Genomic DNA, 24320 nt, shown 5'->3' on the forward strand with positions numbered 1-24320 from the left:
CAGTCTTCTGTCTTAACAAATCTACATGAAGATATGCCTGATTTTTCGTCAACATGAGGATAACATTATACACTCCAAAAGTTAACGGTAATATTTTTTTTCATTTCGAAGCATTGTTTCTACCTTTGTCCGTCTTTGTGGTGTAGTGTTTAGTGTGATTAGCTGCCACCCACGGAGGCCCGGGTTCGATTCCCGGCTCTGCTACGAAATATGAAAAGTGGTACGAAGGCCGGAACGAGGTCCCCTGAACCTCGGGGGGTCAACTGCGCAGAAGTGGGGGGGGGGGTCGATTCCTGCCTCAGCCATCCTTGGAGTGGTTTTCCATGGTTTCCCACTTCTCCTCCAGGCAAATGCCGGGATGGTACCTTGACTTAAGGCCACGACCGCTTCCTTCCTTCTTTCTTCTTGTGTATTCCTTCCAATCTTCCCATTCCCCTACAAGGCCCCTGTTCAGCATAGCAGATGAGGTCGCCTGGGCGAGGTACTGATCCTCCTTCCCAGTTGTAACCCCCGACCCAACGCCTTAGGCTCCAGGACACTGCCCTTAAAGCGGTAGATGTGGGATCCCTCGTTAAGTCCGAGGGAAAAACCAATCCTGGAGGGTAAACTGATTAAGAAAGAAAGAAAGTTTCCATCTTTACTACGGAATTTTAAGTAGAAGAGTCACATTACTTCAGTGATAATAATGATAATAATAATAATAATAATAATAATAATAATAATAATAATAATACTATAGAGGAGGCTACCTACAACTTACAGTCTAGCGGTTAAGACTGGTCTGAAGATCAGCATCCAGAAGACTGAATTTATGACCAATATCAAAGAGGCCCCTTCTCACAGACGCTACCATACGAAAAGTACCTTGCAGTTAAGTACTTGGGAGAATGGATCTCTGCGAACCAGAGCGAGAACCTAGCCATAGATGCCAGATGAACCAAGTTTGAAAGGGCTTATCACTCGTGTCGTAGTATCTATTCATCTAAGTGGCTCTCCAAGAACCTCAAACTCAGACACTACAACTCTGTCGTCAAGCCATCTGTTCTGTATGCTTCTGAGTGCCTTGTAATGGCCAGGTAGGGCCCACTCAGAAAGCTGGAGTTAAAAGAGAGGAAGATCCTGAGGAGGATATTAGGACCAATCAGAGACGAAGGAGGAATTTACAGAATCCGCCATAATGATGAACTGCATGAACACCAGGAGGACATCGTCACGTCTATAACGAAAAGGCGCCTAACCTTTTATGGAACTTGGCCCGTCTGGATTCCGAAAGACTCACAAACAGGATATTCACAGTAACAGGAAGAGGCAAGCCTTCTAAAAACAAATGGATCACGTCAGTTAAGTCAGATATGGAACAACTGGATATTCCACTGGGACAAACTCATGACCGACTACTGTTCTGTCAAGCCATCCGACACGGAGTTTTCCCAACGTCCCTTACAAGTAAGAAGACTACAAGAACTAAGTGGACAGAGGAGAGAAAGCTGGCTCATAGGCAGCAAATGAAGGAGTATTGGAAGAAGAAGAAAGCAACAACTTTACCGAAGAGTAGATACGAGCCCCGTGGTCCTCAGTAGGCCTAAACGACAAATAATAATAATAATAATAATAATAATAATAATAATAATAATAATAATAATAATAATAATAATAATAATAATAATAATAATAATAATAATAATAATAATAATAATAATAATAATAATAATAATAATAATAATAATAATAATAATAATAATAATAATAATAATAATAATTATTATTATTATTATTCCAACCCTGCTATGGTTTCATTTTTGCATTCTATACATCCAGAGTTTCACAGAATGTTATTCAGAATGCATTATTCTATCTGAATTCACCTTGCAGTCACAAATAATGAGGAAGAATGAACAAGTTCCCATACTTTTTCTAATGCCAGCAATGTCCGCTCCAGATTAGGCTTACTTTTGCAGTTTTGAAACAACTTTTAAAATAAATATGAAACACAAATATAAATATATCTCCTGGTGTGCAGTATAGCAATATTTATCAAATGTCTTGCTCCTGTTGTATAGTGAACTTGGCAATGACGGTCGAGCATAAAGCTATTCACTATACCACACTTCGTTTTGGGGCTGTGAATAGAGGAAACCCTCACATCTCACAGAAAATAGCTTTGCTAAAGGAACGATGCAACTTTATAGCTAAAAAAATAATAACCAATCACACTTTTATTTCTTAAGCTACTTCTTTGAGTAGAGTAGCATACTCTGTGATGATAAACCAGAATTGTGAGTCCTTCATGGAGCAGCTCACCCTCTCTCATACCACTGGTAAGTTGATCCCATATGTCTCATGCTATATGTGCTTTGGCACATGGCTCTGGAATCATAGTGTGTGGGTCACTTCCTGGCAAGTTGTAGTCAACCTTAAACAAAGTCACACCTATGGCAATTCCGCCTTCTATTCAATAGTCCAACGGCGATTGGGTAAGGATGGTGGAAGCAGGTTTTGTGTGAAACTGGTAGCTTCTAGTCTGGACCTTCACGTTGGCAGCAGATGTGTGATGGTTGCCTCCCTGAGAGCCTGTGACTACTCAGGGATCCAGTCCTGCATCTGTGACCGGGCAGCAGCAAGGCCCTAGAAAATGTGGGTTAAACATTGACATTTGAACCCATCTGGGAAACCACACTCAGAGGGTCGCCACAATTCATGTGGTTGAAGTCATCAAACAATGAAGAATAATTTTCTAACTGTAGGCACCTGGAATGTCAGAACACTACTAGACCTGAAGGACAACAATAGGTCCAAAAGAAGGACAGCTCTTATTACCCATGAGCTAGCAAGACTAAACATTGACATTGCTGTACTAAGTGAAACCAGACTGCCAGGCGAAGGATGAATAAATGAAGTCAGGAGTGGATATACCATTTTTGGAATGAAAAGGAGGAAGGTGAACATCACATTCATGGTGTTGGATTTGCAGTTAAGAGTTAATTAACAAACATTGACTGACACCAACCACAGTAAATGAAAGACACATGACCCTGCATATGCCTCTCTCTGGAGATAGCACCATTACATTTGTTTCCTTATATGCTCCCACTCTAAATGATACGGAGGATACAAAAAAAAAAGGTTCTACCATCATCTGAACACAATTATTACCAAGATGACTGCAACAGATAAGATCTTATTGCTTGGCCACTTCAACGCTAGAGTGAAAAATGACAACTGGCTGTGGGAAAATGTCATGGGAAATCACTCTTCTGACTTCCGAACTGCTTCAAAACAACATGTATGCATGCACAATCCAAATACTGGCATCTCACGGACTATATCATTACCAGGCAACATGACAGAAGAGATGTCCTGATCACAAAGACAGCAGGAAAATTGATGACTGATGGACAGATCATAAACTTCTTCCTAGTCAACCTAGGGTTCCCATCCATCAGAAGCCACCTATCTATTTCATGCACCTGCCTGAAGGAAATTTGACACTGTTAAACTTAAGAATGAAGCTGTTGCCACAGAATGCCAGAACTCAATTTTAAACTACTTGTCACACAACCCAGTCAACTCAAAAGATGTAGATTCTGAATGGACCACACTCCAAAATATCATCAAACAATCAGTAGAATCTCCTACTGGCTTTGAAAAGAGGAAAAGGCAAGACTGGTTCGATGATGATGATAATAAGGAAGCCATAATCAACATTATCACTGCCAAGTGGGATACCTTTTTATCCTTCACACAAGATCCATCATCTCAGATGAAGAAAACATGCTTTCAAGAGCTGAAGCAAAAATGTCAGGCTAAAATCAGGGACATAAAGAACAACTGGTGGGGACAAAAAGCCAAAGAACTACAAAATTTATCAGATGCTAGGGACCTACATAAATTTTATGCTGGACTAAAACAGATTTGTGAACCTGTTTGTGCCTCATCTGGAAATCTGAAAGCTGCTGACAATACCACCACTCTTACAGACAGCCAAGACATCCTGAGATGCTGGAAAGAGCACTTCAGTTCACTTTTAGACTGCAGTTCTACTGTTGCTTGAAAAATTCCTTCAGCATGTCCCACAACATCGTATGCAACCTTGAATGGAAATGCCACCAACTTTTAAATACAACAAACCTCTTCTCAGCCTCAAACCAAAAAGGGCTCCTGGACCAGACAATATCCCTCTAATTCTCATTATAAATGGAGGCTTACCTCTCAAAATGAGACTCTTTTCTTTGATTCTTCTGATATGGGAAACCCATAAAGCACCTGCCAACATGAAAAATTCTACCATAGTCACCACCTTCAAAAAGGGTGATTGAAGCACCTACGGTAACTACCATAGCATATTCCTGCTGTCCATAGCAGGTAAAATATTTGCCAGGTTCCTGTTGAATTGACTTCAGAGTCTCTCTGAGAAGATATTTCCTGAATTGCAGTGTAGATTTTGCACATCCAGAGGCACCACTGGTGTGATCTGCACAAGACAGTTGCAGGAGAAATGCTGAAAACAACAGAAACTCTTGTTCTTCGTGTTTTATGATGTGGAAAAAGCCTTTTATACTGCACCTAGAGATGCTATGTGGATGGTTTTAGGGCAGTTTGGCTGCCCTAAATATTTTGTAGGACTTGTCTCGGCACTCCATGATGGTATGGTTGGTTGGTCATTTTCTCTATCAAAACGTCTGGCTCCATGGCTAAATGGTTAGCGTGCTGGCCTTCAGTCAAAGGGGTCCTGGGTTCGATTCCTGGCAGGGTCTGGAATTTTAACCATAATTGGTTAATTCCCCTGGCATGGGAACTGGGTGTATGTGTCGTATTCATTATCATTTCATCCTCATCACGACGCGCAGGTCGCCTACGGGAGTCAAATCAAAAGACCTGCATCTGGCAAGCCGAAATCCTCGGACACATCCCGGCACTAAAAGCCATATGCCATTTCATTTCTATCAAAACAATGTCTCCGAATAATTTCCAATTACTAATGGGCTAAAGCAAAGCTGAGTGCTTGCACCTACACTTTTTGTGCTGTACCTGACAGGTGTAGAAATTAGTTATTGGTTTGATGGAGGTATTTTTAATCAGGCTACACTCCACTCTAAGCGACACCTGGGTAACAGAATTGCAATATGCAGATGACAATGCTTCTCCAGCTCATTCTCCTGAGGAACTGAAAATGTCTGTTGCTTGCTATAAAACAGCTTATGAACACTTTGGCCTGACTATCAACATTCAGAAAACTGAAGTTCTTGCACAACCCGCTCCTGGAACCAGTTTGCCAGACTTCAACATTACCATCTCAGATACATCTCTGGAACAAGTAGACCACTTCTCCTACCTTGAGAGTATTCTCTTGACATGTTGCACCTCGTAGATGGACGTAGAAAACAGAATACAGCTGCTCATTGTATAGTTGGATGTCTTTCCTGCAAAGTCTTTTCTAATAAAGATTTAAAATATCCACTAAACTGATGGCGTACCAAGTTGCTGTTGTCTCCACATTACTGTATGGATGTGAAACATGGACTTTATACCACTGTGACATCAAGAAACTGGAACGTTTTCACCAGCAGAAGCTTAGGAATATCTTGAATATCAAATGAGATGATTATGTAAGGGCACACATGAACAGTACAGAAGCCTTCATCATCGATCACCAGCTCAGATGGATTGAACATGTCCAATGCATGAGTGACAATAGCCTACCTTGGCAGTTACTGTACAGTGAACTCGGTTCTGACAGAAGGACTTGCGGTGCCGCTCTGAAACGCTAAAAGTGTCCACGAAGAGCACAAACATTGACCCCAGTACTTCGCACACACTTGCTGAAGATCACCCTTGCTGGTGTGCAACCACATCCACTGCTGTACAGCAGTTTGAAACAGAGCGTCCAAGAGTACAAACAGAGGCCCATCTTAGAAGAAATCTCAGACAAACCAAACCATGTCCACCCCCATCTCTCAGGTGTACCAATGTGGTCGAATGTTCTATGCAAGGATTGGCCTGTTGAGCCACCAATATCATCGCATAAAGTGGAATATATATTAACTGCAGATAATAATAATAATAATAATGATAATAATAATAATAATAATAATAATAATAATAATAATAATAATAATAATAATCATCATCATCATCATCATCATCATCATCATATGGCCTCAGCTACTAGGTGCAGACATTTCAATTTGACGCCATCTGGCTGTCTGCTCATCAATTTTGATGTTCCATTTTACTCTAGGCCTACTAGATGGCAGACCGAGTAAACCGAAACTATCTTGAGCATCTATGGCTGAGATTTAATGAATTTTGTCGGGTAAACATCAAATGTGTCACCAGAGATCTTTTACATGCTGACATTGTATGACATGGAGTGTGAAATGCTCTTTTTTCAGCCCTTCAAAAATCTGACTACCTCTGCCGGGTTTGAACCCACTATCTTGGGATCCGGAGGCCGACACTCTAACACTGATCTGCAGGTGAAAAATGGAAACTCGGATAGGAGTAACGGCCAATGACGATGATGACTGCTGGTAATGTATGTAGCAGATATCACTGAACTACAGAATATAAGTATTATAATTTACAAGTCTTTTCTCATAATAAAAATAAAATATAGTAATCTATTAAAGTAAACTTGTGTCCTCATCCTGAGGTGGTGCAGTTCTTTTCAGGCACAGCCCCAATGGATGTGAGCTACATGTACCATTTTAACCCCAAACAAGCCCTCCTGCCATTCTTAAATTTCTGGTAGTACCGGGAATGAAACTCGGGACTCCGTGGATGGCAGCTAATAGAGTTAACCATTACACTATGGAGGTGGATCCCAATTTGGTAGGTTTGATCCTGGCTCAGTCCGGTGGTATTTGAAGGTGCTCAAATACGTCAGCCTCATGTCGGTAGATTGACTGGCACATAAAAGAACTCCTGCGGGACAAAATTCCGGCACCTGGGTGTCTCCAAAAACCATCAAAAGTAGTTAGTAGGACGTAAAAACAATAAAATTATTATTATAGATTTCACCGAATATCTTGTGAGGAAACATGTCACAATAATTATCTCTTCTTGTAGTTCGAGATGCCACTGTTCTTGAAAGAAAGAAAGAAAGAAAGAAAGAAAGAAAGAAAGAAAGAGGAGAAACAAATCACCATACACCAAGGAACTCAGAAATTAATACTGTAAACAAAGAATGGTTAACACAGGAGATGGTAGGAAAATTGCAAGGATCCATCTGAAAGGCACCGGTGGACTAAGTGACTCAGATGGTAGAGTGCTTGCTTTCTGAGCCCAAGATGACAGATTTGATTAGACATCAGTAAGACAGTATTTGAAGGTGTTCAATACATGTCAGTTGATTTATCAGTACATACAAGAACTCTTACAGGTCAAAAAGCCTGCCACCCTGACACGTCTTCGAAAGCTGTAAAAGTAGTTAGTGGGACGTAATGTGGTTTACAGGGCAGGTTGAAGGCTTCTGTACACTGATATGTAATGGCATCTTTTGGCTCAGTGAGGAAAGCATAATGAAACTAACTGATGTGATGTCATGTGGTCTCCAGAAAGACCTAGTGCTGATGTGATGTCATGTGGCCTCCAGAAAGACCTAGTGCAAGTCTTTCTAGTTGACGCCCATTGGCGAACTGCGGGTCTAGTGAGTGAGTGAGTGAGTGGTGATAATGAGATAGGGAGAGGGTGAAACTCGGTGACTGAATCAGATCAACCAACCAAAATAAGGCTTTTATATTTTAGGGGATATGAAGGATAAATTAAGCAAATGTTTTAAGCCTATCAGAAAATTCAACAATTCACTTGAAATACTTTTGATATCTGATTGTTTTTCCCTGAAGTCCTTCTTCTGTGCATTTTAGTGCTTGGACTTGCACTACATGCTTCAAATTATCATCCTATTAGCCAAAGACATGTAATTCATAAGAGCTGTTGTTTAATTTATGAGCTGAAATGGATTATCCACCACCATATTTCCTGTATACTTACATGTAAGTAACTCTCTACTAAATAATATACATGGGTTGATTTTTTAATAGTGGCAACTATTTTTTATTTAGATACATAGCATACTTACAACACTAGGCATTTTACAGTTCTTTGAAGTAATCACCACTGTTGCGTAACACTCATTCCCAGTGATGTGGAAGCTGTTGGATGCTGTTGAGGGCGCCTGATCTCTGGAGGTCACAGACGGAGCGCTCAGTGGCCTGAAGTATGTCATCCACTGTGCGGAAGTGGTCCCCTCAAAATGGTGCTTTCATTTTAGGGATGAGATCATAGTCGCAGGGGATGAGATCTGGAGAATAAGGGGGGTGGTAAAGCACTTCCCAGCCCCAGTGACTACCAGGTTCATTTGCAAAAATGCACAGTCATACTCTGCATTAACGATACATCCTCGGGGAATGGTATGCTTTATGATAACACCATTCCAGTCGTAGGCAACGATCAGCATGGCTTTCACATTGGTTTCAGTCGGCCAAACCATTACTTTTCGCGGTGACCTGTGATGATGCCACTCGTTTGATTGATGTTTTAGCTGCGGTTCATGAGCTCTGGCCCAGGTTTCATCAATAGTGACTATCTGTCATAAGAAGGCCTCACCTTTGCTTTCATAGCATTCCAAGTGTGTGCGAGTTGCCTCATATTGCAGCCATTTTTGATATTCAGTCAAATCATGTGGAACTCATCTGGAGGCGATTTTACGCATTCCCAGCCGCTTCTTCAGGATTTGCATCACAGTTGAAGGCGCCAGTCCTGTGTCATTGGCCAATACACGAATTGTAGTGTTCCGATCCGCCAGCACTAACGCGTTCACATTCTGCAAATCGTCATCACTTACTGCAGGATTACCAGGTCGCGGCATGTCTGTCACATTTTGTCATCCATCTTTGAAGACCTTGATCTACCATGCTACATCACAAGCCTTTTGCAATGCTTCGTAACACTGCCTTGCATTGCGAACTCTAGCGCATTCAACTTTCAACCAGCTACTCTGATCTTGCTTCGAAAACATTACAGCTGTACTCCGCGAGCGCACGCTCCAAACTGCGTTCTTGTTGTAGTCGCTGCACACGTGCATGGCGTGTGGAGAGCGAGTTCATTTACGCTAAGGGAGGATGGGTATCTAAGCTATATTATATTGCCTGGCTACGATTCACGGCACTTTAATAGCATACTTGCCACTATTAAAAAGTCAACCCGTGTATTAATACATTCTGAGCAATGTTGATGATGTAATAAGTTTTTACGCTAGTAGATTGGGAAAGGCAGAGGTAATATCTAGGATTTAATGTCGCACTAACACATTGAAGGTTTTTGGTGTTGCAAAGATGGATAAGTGCTGGGATTGGGAAGGTAATGGCCATGGCCTTAATTAAGGTACAGCCCCAGCATTTGCAGATGTGAAAATAGGAAACCACAGTAAACCATTTTCAGGGCTGCCAACCATGAGATTTGAACCCACCATCTCCCAAATTCAGGCTCACAGCTATGGAGCCCTAATGGCAACCAACTCACTCGGTATCTATGATATAGAATTTTGTGAAGATTATGGTCATGTACCCTGAAAAGGCTAGGAATTTGCTCTGTTATTAGATGAGATGTTCAAATTCCAGTAAAGATACTAGCAATACTGAGTGAAGTTAACTACACTCTGCACTTTCTCTAGCAGAATAAGTAGATCCAAGGTAAAATGGGATGTTATAGATGAGAGGTGCAGTCACTGAATTCTCACCAAGGGGGCCCTGTTTCAAATCCCGGCCAATGAACATGGGATATTTGAAATGCAAAGTCATGTCCCTGTGGTTTAGATTCAATGTAAAACAGGTCCAGTTGCAAAGATGTCAGTGTCAACTGTCACATCAAACTAAAAGCTTACATGCTCGTGCTTTGAGGTAAAACATTATTTCAAATCCCAAGATGACTTACATACAAAAAATTATAGCTAAACACTCTTCTGACATGGACATTATGATGACACAGGTTATTGGACAGTTTATATAAATGTAAATACTGTTCTAAAGATGTCCATAGCGTATAAAATAAAATCAAACCAAGCAAGTTGCATATGGAATATAGATTGTATGACTGTATGCTCATATTATCAGCCTCCGTAGCAGGGGCATAACGTTAGGGCTTGCAGGACCTGCAGTGTAGTTGCATACTCCTCGCAAAAAACAAAAATATATCAAGCCTAATGTCACTCTGCATGGAAATGATCTGGGCGGTTTTGAAGGATCTGTCAAAACATATTTTGTTTCTTTTACCATTTGTTCACCGAGGAATTGCCACTTGGTTGAATCTAGAAGCAGTTTATTATGTTGAGTGTGACACATCACAGCTCTTACTGACTATCGCAACACCGCAACATGTTTCTCAGAAAAGACCTGCACCAAATTATTTAAAAATAATTACAGCAATAAAAATGTATACCAAATCATCATTTTGTTTTTTGTTTTAAATAAGTTAGCTGTGTAGTACACCTGAGATTGTATTATCCACAAAGTTTGCAGAACATTTTACTTTTGTCACACAATTATTCAACAACAGTATATAACGCCAATAAGAAGAGTGTCTAGTAACAATGAGTCAACTCAGTTTCAAATGAGCTCTCTTTTCGTGAAGTTAATAACAGGCTGATCAGTTGTAAGTTTTGATATTTATCAAACTTTATTTGAACTATTTTTCATTTAATTTTGTTTGTATTTTTTTTTTAATTTGAGACTTCGGTATCGATTACGGAGCATAGTTCTGTAGTTACTGAAAAATGAAACTAATTAAAGTTATGAACGAACATCTAAGTGGTTCATGGTTGGCAGTTCAGCAACTTAGCCATTGAACTGCAGAGGCAGTCAAATAAAACCTATTAAACATTATTTTTAGTAATCTTATGATAATGAATAATCCCTTCTATCTGCTGTAATTAAATTTATATTAAGTTATTCTTAGGTTTTATATTTTATTTAAGGGAGGCCCGAATTTTTATTTTTGCGGGCGGGCCTATATTACATTATTTTTTGTCACACACTTATTCAACAACAGTGTATAACGCCAATAAGAAGAGTGTCTAGTAACAATGAGTCAACTCAGTTTCAAACGAGCTCTCTTCATAGCATAATGGTTAGAGCTATTGGCTGCCATCCTCAGTGGCCCAGGTTTGATTCTCATTACTGTCAGAGATTTAAGAATGTTAGGAGGGCTGATATGTGGTTAAAATTGTACATACAGTTCACCTCCTCTAGGGCATGCCTGAAAAGAGTTGCACCACCTTGGGATGAGGACACAAGTTTACTTTTTCTTTAAAGCTTGCATTAAGAAATGGTGGGTTCAAATCCCACCATTGGTAGCGTGTGAGATGATTTCCCATGTTTTCCCATTTTCACATCCAACAATGCCAGAGTTATATCTCAGTAAAGGCCATAGTTGCTACCTTTCTAGCTCTTTCATATCCTACCATCTCTGAATACCTAACCGTGTTAGAGTTATATTCACCCATTGACACAAACAAATGTCATCGTGTGTTATTTGAATAGGAGATTCTAATAATTAAAGAGTTTTGCAAATATTGCTAGAAAAGGAAAGAATAGCTATTTTTAAAATGTGATGATGAAGACCCAGTGGCCATTTAAGGCAAAAGTGTGATCGTTCCATTCCTTGCATGGCTCCTGTGCGAAAGTTTATTGCAAATTAAAGTACAGTACTTCAGTTAATAATAGGTAGCTAAAATGTAACTCAAAACCTTGTTGTTTCACCGAACATGCTTTGGAAATATATACATCTAGGATTCAGCAAAGAAGAGTGAAGTAGTCATAACAATACAAATTAAGAGTAGACCAGACATTTTTAAAAAAATTTGTACTCCAGTCTGTCTCCGAGCTATTCCGTATTTCTTGTCAGGAGCTAGAGTCACATGAGGAAAACATGTTCTTTGGATATGATGTTATGAGATCATGATATCATAAATATGTAACGCGTGGGGAAAGGGTACTTATCTCTTAGTTGACGAATGACGACAGATAATGAAACTGTGAGAGAGTAGCATTTATATTTATACTATGAAGGAAAACCATTTAATGACCTGACTACTTCTGTGTATGGCCCTTGAGGTAGGGGATTCACCTCGTTTGCACCTGGCAGTAAAACGCCTACAAGTTTTAGCTCGCCGGCTCGCAGGCAGGGAGTTAATCCCAGTGAAACTCACAGATCAGGTGAGTGCAAATATTTACTTTTATTATTATTATTATTATTATTATTATTATTATTATTATTATTATTATTATTATTATTATTATTATTATTATTATTATTATTTCTTTCCTAATCTGTTTACCCTCCAGGGTTGGTTTTTCCCTCAGACTCAAGGGCAGTATCCTGGAGCTTCAGACTCTGGGTCGGGGGATACAACTAGGGAGGATGACCAGTACCTTGCCCAGGAGGCCTCACCTGCTATGCTGAACAGGGGCCTTGGTGGGGGATGAGAAGATGGGAAGGAATAGACAAGGAAGAGGGAAGGAAGCGGCCGTGGCCTTAAGTTAGGTGCCATCCTGGCATTTGCCTGGAGGAGAAGTGGGAAACCGTGGAAAAACACTTCCAGGATGGCTGAGGTGGGAATCAAACCCACCTCTACTCAGTTGACCTCCCGAGGCTGAGTGGACCCCGTTCCAGCCCTCGTACCACTTTTCAAATTTCATGGCAGAGCCGGGAATCGAACCCGGGCCTCCGTGGGTGGCAGCCAATCACACTAACCACTACACCACAAAGGCGGACTATTATTATTATTATTGCTCGTTTTTATTGCTCATTATTTGAGATCGGATTTCTTGGCGGAATTTTAGCGGATTTTTAGTAGTATTTAGCGGATCTTGAAAATATAAGTTGGCAACAATGGAAGGGGTTCTCCATATTTAAGGCAGGCTTGACGAGCCTCAGTGGTTCAGTTCTGTCAGAGGTTCAGTTGAGTGAGTGCAGCTGTGGAGCACTGGAGCAGTTCGTAGGCAGTGAAAACTGAGAGCTGGTGGTGCTGTGTGTGTGAACTCATAGCAAGTGTGGGACAGTTCATCTGAGCGACGAAGGACAGCAAAAAACAACTGCTGGGAGTGTATGGACTGTGTAGCCTACCACATATAGAATCGTAACACTATCTTGCATGCATTCTAGCTGTGAACTGCGTGATCATGATAATGTACAGTGAGCATAATTATTAAGTGAGAGTTGTACAAGAATGTGTAGTGTGACTGTTTAGTTGCATCCTGTAGAGTGAATACTAGTATGACTAGACTGTGAGAACAGAGAGAGAGTGCAAACTGGTGTAATTTTGTGCCTGTATTGTTGTATAAACAAATAATAGTCAGCAAATAAATCTTAGAGTGGACACTACCAGTTGTGTGTTCATTTCCCTACCTGCCTACACGTTACAATAGGATACAGGTCAGCGAGATGATGTTCCTTTAGGAGTAAAATTGGAGTTAAAAATTAAGTAATTGAAAGAGGTTCAACCTATTCAATACATAGGAAAGAAATGTAGTGATTACATTTTTATTTAATAGTAAAAATAAATGGGACCGGTTTCGACCCTAGTCCAGGTCATCGTCAGCCGTAAAAACATGTAAAACAATGCATATGAAAAAGAAAAAGAAAAAGATTAATTAAACTCTGGATCGGTATAAGATGAAACAGTACGCGTGTGCCATACTACCATTCTTAATATTACGTACTGTTTCATCTTATACCGATCCAGAGTTTAATTAATCTGTTTCTTTTTCTTTTTCATATGCATTGTTTTATGTTTTTACGGCTGACGATGACCTGGACTAGGGTCGAAACCGGTCCCATTTATTTTTACTATTAAATAAAAATGTAATCACTACATTCCTTTCCTATGTATTGAATAGGTTGAACCTCTTTCAATTATTTAATTTTTAACGTTAATACTTTCAATACAGAACAATGAAATTTTTATCTTTAAATGTAAAATTGGAGTGACAATATTGGACAGATGGAAGAATGAGAGAGAGGTAGTGAAAGAGGAACTCATAACAGTTAGAATAGAAAGATGAAGATTACAGTGTTATGAGCACACATGGAGAATAAATGAGGAAATATTGCCAAGGGACACCTAGAGGAAGAACAAGAGACAGATGGCTGCAAGGAATTAAGGAGTGTATCAAGTCCAGAGGACTTGAATGGGGAAAAATCGAAGAGGACAGAACACAGACACAAAGAAAATAGTGGAGTGGCTTATTTTCCCATTAGACTTGGCCAAAGTATGGAAAATGTTCAGGATGACAATGATGATGATGTTGTTGTTGTTGTTGTTGTTATCATCATCATCAAGGATTTACAAACTAAAATGTAAACAAATGAACAAATTTCAGATATCTTTCCACTGGGTTAAACAGTGAGCAAAAACTGATAAACACGAAAAAGGCCTGTTTGATAGTAGTACTGTTCCTAATGAGCTTCAATGAGATATTTAGTAGCTTTGGAACATGCTCTTCTTTTATATCTTATTCTCATCAATAAGAAGCATTCAGTCAATTGTGTTAGGTACCCTGATATATGAACAGGTTCTACATTAACAGTATGCCTGATGATGTCTGCTTGACAGATGCATGTATCAACTCAAGTACTGGTGCATGGCAAGTACAGGATGTTGGATGTGAATGAAGTTCTATCAGTAAGATTATTAAATACTCATGAGTGAACAAAACTCTGCCTGAGGCTATTTGGTGATGGCTACAGTACTTTTATATCTGTCTCTTGGCACAGGCTATAGTGAAATGAAGCTTCCATTGAGGTATGGCTTTGACAGTATGAAAGCTGCTGAGCTGCTGAGATATAGGTGGTGCTGAGTAATGGCATTCAGTACAAAACTAGTGTTTCTGGAAGCTTGTGAGTTTAATACTCCTACAATAGCACTTTCTCACTCATTTAGGAAAGCTATGGCAAATGACCTCATTCCTCATCTTGCCTAGTATGAGTTATTGTGATGCCAAAATCAATTTTTGTGGTTTCTGTATACAGTAATTGTAAAATCTTCGGTGATACTATTTGAAGATCAGCTAGCCTTGGGACTGTGACTTTACAGAGTAAAAGACAGGGAAAATTAATTATATGTAGCATGTAATTACACAGAAATACTTCTTAATATACCTGGGTAGTACTTACCAACGACAATGACTCCATCTGAACGCTGACAGGTAATGGATCCATCCTCTGTCATGATCCAGTCAAAGGTAAGGCAGGGTCCGGTGAAACAGGGTCTAGTTTCCCATAATGCTGTGGGGCATGGTTCCCCTCCTGGTGCAGGAGGCTTAAGTACTGCTCGGGAACGTGTCTGGTAACCACCTGTGTGACACAACAAATAAAGGAACTTCAATAACATATTAACTAAAGCATCAATGTAAAAAGGAGACTTATTCTGTGGCAATGATAACCACTAGATAAATCTGTACAGTCCGAGTAAGTTAACTGTGTGGTACGAGTTGTGTAATTATAAGCTTGCATTCGGAAGATGTTGGGTTTGAACCCCGTTGTTAACAGCACCGAAGAAGGTTTTCTATTATTTCCCATTTTTACACCAAACAACTGTTCGGGATGTATAGCTGCTCAAAAAACGAATGAGTACATAGTAATGTATGTTCCTCACATTGAATTTTTATCAGAGTTAATTCTAATTTCTATCACAATATAATTCACCACCCATGTAAATACAAACCCTATGGAAATCCACAACAAACCTTATATCTATAAGTTGAATTGTTTCTGAGTAAAGTATACCAGCAACAAACTTATATAATACCATGTGCTCATTCATTTTTGGAGCTACTGTACCTTTATTCAAGCCAAGATGACAACCTCCTCAGTCCTGGCCTTCACTTTTCTCACTATAGTCAAAGAACTTAAGACATTAGAGCAACATTTATAAAAAAGGGATCCATATGACTATTTAGAGAAACTTTTGTTCACAAATATAGAGAAATTCTACACACTGTTCTCAAATAAGCGAACAGTTCCATTAGATTCATATCCAAATTATACAAAAATGAATAGAAGTGGTAATATTTTTCATACATATAATTTCACCAGAAAGGAAGCAATGTCTCAGCTTAAAATAATTCATAAAAATATTACCCGACTCAGATTTTCTGTTAAATTAAGAAAATATACAGTATTACAACAAACATGATGTTTACCTTTCTTACCAATGATTAAGAATTCATATTCCAAAATGTTATCCTCACATTTATCTCAGTATTATTTCCAAAGAGTTAGTAATTTTCTAATCCATTCTACTTTGTAATTTTGTGTTTACAGTAATGCTTAGGTCCAGCTTCATGATTAACTCATTAGCATCCTGGCCTTTGGTCCAAGGTATCATGAGTTTGATTCTAGCTGAGTCAAGGATTTTAACCTTAATTGATTAATTCTTTTGGCTTGGGGAATGGGTGGGTGTGGGCATGTGTGTGCATGCATGTGTGTGTGTTGTTTTCAACATTAAATTTAATTCTAGGTAGGGCCCATCCTCCACCAGGTCTCTGTGATAATGATACAATATGTATATTTTAGTAACTCTTAGCAGTGTTATATTGTTCCACTCTACTTTTTACCATGAATCTTCCTTAGAGTTACTTTTAACATTTTACCATGAATCTTTTCCCTTTTCTACTTTGACTATAGCACTCATATTCTGTTGTTGCTTGATGACCACATCTAGTAGTATGGTCTTCTTCTTATTTTCTTTCTGGCTTTCATCACAATTTATTGGGATTTATATAGATCTGGTCCAGTTTTATTGCCAGATGCCATCCTGATGCCAACCCTATGCAGAGGATTCACTACTGTGTGTTTCTGTGGTGGTTTGTAGTGAGGTGTGTTGTGTGTAGATTAAGAAAAGTGTATTTAGATACACAGAAATTAATCATACACAGTTAAAATCCTTGGTCTGTCCAAGAATCAAATGCAAGACCCTCTGAATCAAAGGCCAATGCACTGAACATTCAACCAAGGAGCTGGTATGGATGATGTAAACTAAATAACTTAAAGTTCTTAATTAGGCACTCTTGTATTGATCTGTAAACAGGTACCAGTAGAGAATGGATGCAAAAAGTTAAGAAATAATGTTAACTAAAGCATGTGCATACATTTAAAATGAACAGTACTATGATTTTATCATTAGAAAACATGTGAAAAATCTAATAAGTTATTGGCAACAGTTAATTTAGAGTGTGGTTAACTGCCAACCCTTGTGCTGTACATTTGTTTGTAATCAATTGGTCTCTAAGTATAACAGAGAGTAGGTAATTGAAATGCTGATTTAGAGAAGAATTAAGTTTGTTTTCTATTTCAATATAGTAAATTTTCTTTACATTAAAAAAGGAAAGTGAAATTTTTTCAAGATCTCTGCTCATGTGAAGGCAAATCAACAATCAGGGAAACTTATATTTTGACTTCAACATCTCACATCTATTCACTACTAAGAGGACTCTCCCCAACAGTCAGATTGTTGAGAGTCATGTACCTGTATTTTGATGTAAGCAGCATTTGGAACTATAATTTAACTGAAATATCCTTCTTTGAATAGTGGAAACACTACTGGAGTACTTAAAAATTTAAAGTAAATATAAAGATCTTACTGCAGCCAGTAGTACAGTATCCACTTATGTTGTTTTGTCAATTTGTGTTATGTTATGTATTCAAGTTACTATTTATTTTTTGCAATAAATGGTTACTTAAACATAAATATTCTTGACCAGTATATATAATTGTTCCTTTTTTTTAAACAGTTCTTTTGGCACAACATATTCTAATTTTAATTGTAGATACTACTTCTACAAATGTGCTGTATGTTTTGACTGATACTAACCAACATCTGGTCCTTGGCAGTTGCGATGACAATGCGACCAGTGGCTCCATTCAGACACTTGGCAATCTCCACGACAAGGTACGTAACAGGAATCAACTGCCCGCAAATCTAAAGCTCCAGGTGGTCGTACATTGGCACACAGTCGTGGCTCCACAGGCTGCCCGTTCCGCAAGCAGGTTACATTGCGGGAGATGATCCCATGGCCACACCAAGCACCCTGCATGGAACCAGAAGAAGGCTATCGCAGCCAGAGGCCGGGATAGTACAGAATTTGCTCGGGAAAGTTACAAAGTTGCTAACGCTGGATTACCAGCAGAAATTGAAATAACGAATATACCAAGTGCAATCTGTTCTGTGCATTGTGACAAGCATTTCCATATTATAGTTTTATTCATTAAAAAAACAATAAACTGACACAAATGTTTTATATAATTATAATATTCTGGCAATATAACATTGTTAACATTATATAAAACATTCACCTTAAGATAAGCGAGTATTCAGATAAATTTAATATTAAATTATATTTCTACACAACAGTCCCTACCTACAAAATAACTATCTCAATATCTGAAGCTCTTCTTGTATACTCATTCAGTAATAAAAACCTTGCTTTTCATGAAATTGTCAGAATCTTAATCTGAAAATCCAACATATTGTCCCTTCCTACTATTAAAATTAGAATAGGTATCCGTATCTGGTGACATCACTGAGTGAAAATGCAGTTATATAAAGGGACTATCCAGAAAAGACACTGGCCATTCTTTAACTTGAAGTTATCATTGTATTGTTGCACCTTAATCTAGATGACTATAATTCTAAAGCTTGAAATTTTATGAAGCCTGTTTGGACTGGCCCTAGTAACAATAGACAAACATGGTTATTCTTCTGGTCAGTTAAATACTACCCTATTCCCTACAGTTCATTCACTGTAACAAATGGAACTTCATTGAATAATTGAAATATTCTTAATTACATAGAATTACAGTGACTATACGCTCTTTGTTCAAGGGTAAATATATAGTACCCTGTAAGAGTATTGCCTATCATTTGAGAACAGCCATTCTCAGCAGCAGGTTATTGGCATAGAACTCTTGAAGTTTCAGGTCCATACTAATATTATTTCTAAAGCAAGTGATGTAGGCTTTCATGACCACACACAAAAAGAAACAATAGACTGGGTTATTAGGCTGTGTGTGTTTAGGGTTTCGCTCTGATCGTGCCATTTGATTTGACGGCTGGACTGGGGTACACCTTTTGAAGATGCTACTTAGCAGTGGTACGTCATCTCTTTTTTAAATGCGTTCATTCCCCACCCTGAAGGGGTGAAGCAGGCCAACCAGAGGCCTATACCCTCCCTCTGGCCAGGATGCATGATCTAACAAACTTGCTGAGTTACCAAGTAAGGATTGCTAACCTTCTAAAAGATAAATTATTCTTCATATTCAAAACTTCATCCTTCTCACTGAAGTACAATGCCAATGCAAATGGCAGCAGATACAAAATAACAAAATCTAATCAATTTTACCACCAGCAATGCTTTCCAAGGAAGGGCTTTCAGGAACAAACCTCCAGTCAGCCAGACTCTTAAATTTTTCAACTTCCTGCCGGGGAATTGAACCCACATCCTTCCGCCTGAACTGAGCATGCCTTTACCATCTCGGCCAGGCACTCACTTAATCTTTTACGTACATGTAAATACATTTGTTTCTTACTCAATATCAATGCTGAAAGCTAAGGTCTACAAATTATTGAGCTGTTTTGAAGCTGTTAAATGAGTAGCCACCTTTACTGTTTATAATTGTGATGGATAATATCATGAACGATGACACAAGGAATCGCAAAGCTACAAGAGTGATCACTATACTGCGTGTTGACAAAATTGTGATTTGAGAGGGTGAAAGAGGAACCCAAGAACAGCTTGATGCAGTCAAAGGGAAGGTGGAGAATTATTATATACAGTAGTATCTGTTGCTTCATATCCTCCCACTCTACTCGCTGTTTCTCAATCTCTGATCTCACAGTCTCCATCCACCATCTCCTTGGCCTCCTCTTCCCTTTCACTTCTCTGCCTTGCTCTTGTAGAGGTGGCCATACCACTTAAGTATGCAACTTGCTATGATATCAGTAATAAACATTCACTTCATTTATGACCTTATCTTTTATGTTTTTTCAGTTCATAGTTCTAATGAATTTCATATCTGCTGCTTGTGATTTTGCTAATTTTCTTGTTTAAAAGGGTACAAGTTTGTAATCCATAGGTGAGGGATGGAATGAAGTAAGAGATGAAGATGGTTATTTTGACTTTCTATGGTATTTTTCTCTTATCAAATGGCTGTAGAAACGTGAAGCTTTTCGCAACATGTTAAGTATTTCTTGCTGAATGGTATTATCCTTTGAGATGATGCTTCCAAGGTAGTTAAAACTAGAAACTGATTGTAGCTTAGTTCCCTCCAGAAAGATGGCAGAGCTTATTTCTTCTCTGTTGATAGTAATCTCCATAGTTTTAGTTTTGATTATTTTACACTCATATTCTTTAAATTTACTGTTTAATAGCTCATCTGGTGGCCATCATCATTAAGGCTTTGAAGTCTAAATGGTCTGACACCGTGGTTAGCCGGTTTGAGTCACGTTGGTCGAAAAAATTTTCACCATCAGAATGTTGGCAGGCAGTGTAGGGGGGATGGTGGTATACAATTTCTAATCACTAGATTGCGTACCAAAAGCCTGGATTAAATTCCAAACCTCTCCACAGTTCTCATATGGAGTGAGGGCATATGACACTGTTGATGGTCATTCGTCTGTCGGATGGGGACATTAAGCCTTGAGCAAATCCCTTGGTGCTATTCGACAGGAGAAGGCTATGTGCTGGCACCAGGTTTCACCCTCTCCCATCCTACTATCATATATCCCGTCATTCATTTCATCTTATTAACTCCTCTGATGATGTTAACGTTAGGAAGGGCAACTGGTCATAAAAACCCGCCACAACATATTTATCTTACTACATACCCTACCCGTAGAGAAACGGGACAAGGGTTGGACAAACAAACACAAATATTCTTTAAATTCACTGTTTAAACAGTTCAACTTATCTCGCACTTCTCCAAAGTATCTGCAAATACCAAATGCAGATGATGTTCTGATAAGAAAAGGGAGATGAGCAACAGAAATTGAAGTTGTCGAGAGTATCAAGTGCTGGTACTTAAACAAGAACCCAATACTAGATATGGGAATCAACTGGAGGATACAACACGTGTTTTCTGGAACAGAATTTACACCTCCTACGGAACAAAAATATACTCAATGACAAAAGAAGCTGTGAAATGACCAAGAATGAGTAAAAGCAGTGTAATTTCTGAGAATTGTTTCAGAAAAGAGAAAGAGAATTATGAAGGAGCAAAAACACAGCATTATCAGTTTTTATCTCTCTTGAATGATTGTGTTGGTACTGGATAATAGCCCATAATTAGTACACCTAAAAACTGTAACACATAAGGTATACCTGGGTCCTCAGGACCCACGTGGATTTTGACATATTTTGACAGAAAAGAAAACGACTGACCAGAATTTAAATACCAAACACTTAATAAGGAGTTATTATTACTATTTTAAAACTACAAGAATTACTGCTGGTTATCCCTTACAGAAGTTATGAAAAAAGTAGAAAATTACTAAAAATCATAGTGTGTGAAAAACATATATGTACAAAATCCAACTCAACAGCTGGAAAATTTAGCTTCAGAATTGAAACTTTAAATTTAAACACAAAAGAGGTAGCCCTTTAGAGCTGTAAACCAAAAGAGAAGTTAAACTTTAGCACAAAATTTCTGCAGGCATATCTTATGAGAGATTCACTTGTAACATTTTCAACCTCATGACATGCCTCATTTACAAAAATAGTAAAAAATAGCAGAAATGGAACAAAACCTTGGTTTTATATCTTTTAGTGCCTTAATCAGTCCAGTTTAATATTTTTACTCATCCAAACCACTGAAACACTTTGGACACACAGCACTGGATCTTTCCAAACCCAAGGATGCTCGATATCTGGCATATTGATGTAGATATTCATGCCCATAGGGAACCTCTCATTCAGGACAAATATTTTAGTATGAGAATCAATATCTACATCATCTGGTGACCTAGGAAGGCATCAATTTTTTAAAATGAGACAAAGTCTCTCATAGTGCAATGGCACTGCTTGTGGCTCTAAGTAGCCTAAGCAGTAGCCTCCACTAGGTCGGTAGATGCAGAGTGGGTCTCGGCCCATAAGTGGCCACGGCTGGTCCGTGGTCCAACAGCTCTGCACTCTGACCGGCCAACCGAGCAGAGGATGGGTGGCCATGGCTCTACCGTGGCTCTACGCCTCTGCATTTGGGAGACGGGACAGGGCTGGACCTCACGGCTGGTCTCAACCGTCGGCTGTCCAGAGAATGGTTTTCCGTGGTTTTCCATTCTCCTGCACTGAGGTGAATGCCGGGTCAGTTCCTAGTATAGGCAACGGCCGCCACTCCCCTCACCTTCTCCGAGTATCTCCTTCACCGTAACAAATCTCCTGGCCTTATCACCGTCTAAGAGGCCCGCCTCTCCCTTCAGGGGAGGTATGAAAAACGTTTTAGTAGTTGTAGTAGCCTCCACTACTTGGCCAGAGAGAGGGCATAACCCTTTAGGTGGCATGCTGGGGAATGAAAAAGTTTAAGATGATGATGGCCTCAAGTATATATACTGAATATGCGTCTTTGTAGGTGTGCTAGTCACCGACGGAGGAGCTCAAATTGCCACACGGGGGCGACTCTGGCAACGAAGAATGAGTTAGCTGGAAAATTTATAATGTCCAATAACGGACCATTTATACTGGAATGTGGCATATTTTCATGATGCTTTCCTGTCTTTCCTTAGATGGGCACACTGAGCACCATTTTCTCTTTGATTTATTAGCAAGTTTGATCATGGCTCAGTCTGATGGTATTTGATTGTGCTCAAATAAGTCAGCCTCATGTCGATAGATTTACTGGCACATAAAAGAACTCCTGAGGAGTTAAATTTTGACACCTCAGCATTTCGGAAAACCATAAATGTAATTAGTGAGACGTAAAAACAATAACATCATTATTATTATTTAGCAGCAGAAGCTTCCTTGTGAGCTTAGGATGTTCCTGGAATCTCAGAGGGATTCATTCCTAAAGTATCACATATCAGAATTCTGATCATGTTTAATGTTCTCACAATCACAGTCTCTTCCACTTATATTATCAATATTATTGTCCATTGGTTCATCTGGAGCATCTATAATCTCTTCCTCATTCATTTTTCTGCAGTCTAGTGGAACTAATGTTAAATGTTGATAGTGATGTTAAGACCAAAAATAAAAAACATTCACTAATGGTACACCCGAGTCCGTGGGACCCAATTGCCTTTATACAAGCAAAAGTAACACATACACGCCTGCAAGTGCAGCAAGGTGCAGGTCAGCACTACCACACACTTTCTGGCACTGAAAAAAAAAAAAAAAAATTCCCTTGGGTCCCCAAGACCCAGGTGTACCAGTTATTGGACATACACGAAGTGTTCCTGTCCCAGGAACATGACTGCTCGTACATATTGGAAATATAATTTATTTACCATTGAACAAGATTAATGAATCCTGTATTATTCTATATAGTTTTATAGTCACAACATTACCAATGTCACAATTTGCCTCTTCAACTTCCAGAAATCAGAATCTAGTACACTACATCAACATAGATATTTTCTCTAAATATCACTGTTTGTTTTGTTCTCTGAAAGATTCCAATATGTCTCATGTCATATGAAATGCAGTTTCCTACTGATAATGTATCAGTTTTGGTTGAACTGAATGTGTACATATTGAGTTATCCAGACAGTTCCAAATATGTTTTTAGGTGTAACTGAAACAATTTCTTTGACATAATACAATCGTAATTATTATCCTCCATTTCTTCCATTTTAAAGGTTCAGCTGCACAGAACTGGACTGACTTGGAGTTGAAGAAGTTACTGAAGTGATTTTTTTGCAGTGTTGAGCAAAATCTATTCATAATTCTGCAGAGACCAAAGAGAAAGTCAGATGGTGCAATGTCCTGTACCGTAAAACTGGGTAACTTTGGCCACTTTCTTGTATATTTTTAAAATTAAAATGTGATGTATTCCCTCTAATTTTCTGAAAAATATAATATAAGTTTTGCCATGTTTGTTCTTCATTCCTAAATATGAACATGATTCTAATTGTTATTCAGTAATGAATTATGATTATCGAAAGAGTGGCCGGAGTTACCCCATGTTTTGGGTTAACTTCGGCCGCCATAAAATTATCTCTTAAAACGAAGTTTTCTTCGATGCAGTGTTACTTCGGCCACTGTGAATGTTTTTTAAAAACCTGCAAAAATCCCAGTATCAACAATCGCAAACAAATTAAAACGATTTATGGT

The 24320-nt window shown here is 38.9% G+C and overlaps 1 protein-coding gene across 1 annotated transcript in view; it reads right to left on the reverse strand.

Annotated features, from left to right (window-relative positions):
* Nucleotides 1–24320, reverse strand: part of LOC136874354 (thrombospondin type-1 domain-containing protein 7B) — a 193262-nt gene that overhangs the window by 11748 nt on the left and 157194 nt on the right. Inside the window, exons 23-24 of the mRNA XM_068227767.1 lie at nucleotides 17870–18086; nucleotides 15172–15351 (exon numbers count right to left, since the gene is read on the reverse strand). Of these exons, the coding sequence (XP_068083868.1) occupies nucleotides 15172–15351; nucleotides 17870–18086 (397 nt within the window). The remainder of the gene's footprint in view (nucleotides 1–15171; nucleotides 15352–17869; nucleotides 18087–24320) is intronic.

Source organism: Anabrus simplex, chromosome 5, assembly GCF_040414725.1.
Source record: "Anabrus simplex isolate iqAnaSimp1 chromosome 5, ASM4041472v1, whole genome shotgun sequence".
Taxonomy (NCBI): domain Eukaryota; kingdom Metazoa; phylum Arthropoda; class Insecta; order Orthoptera; family Tettigoniidae; genus Anabrus; species Anabrus simplex.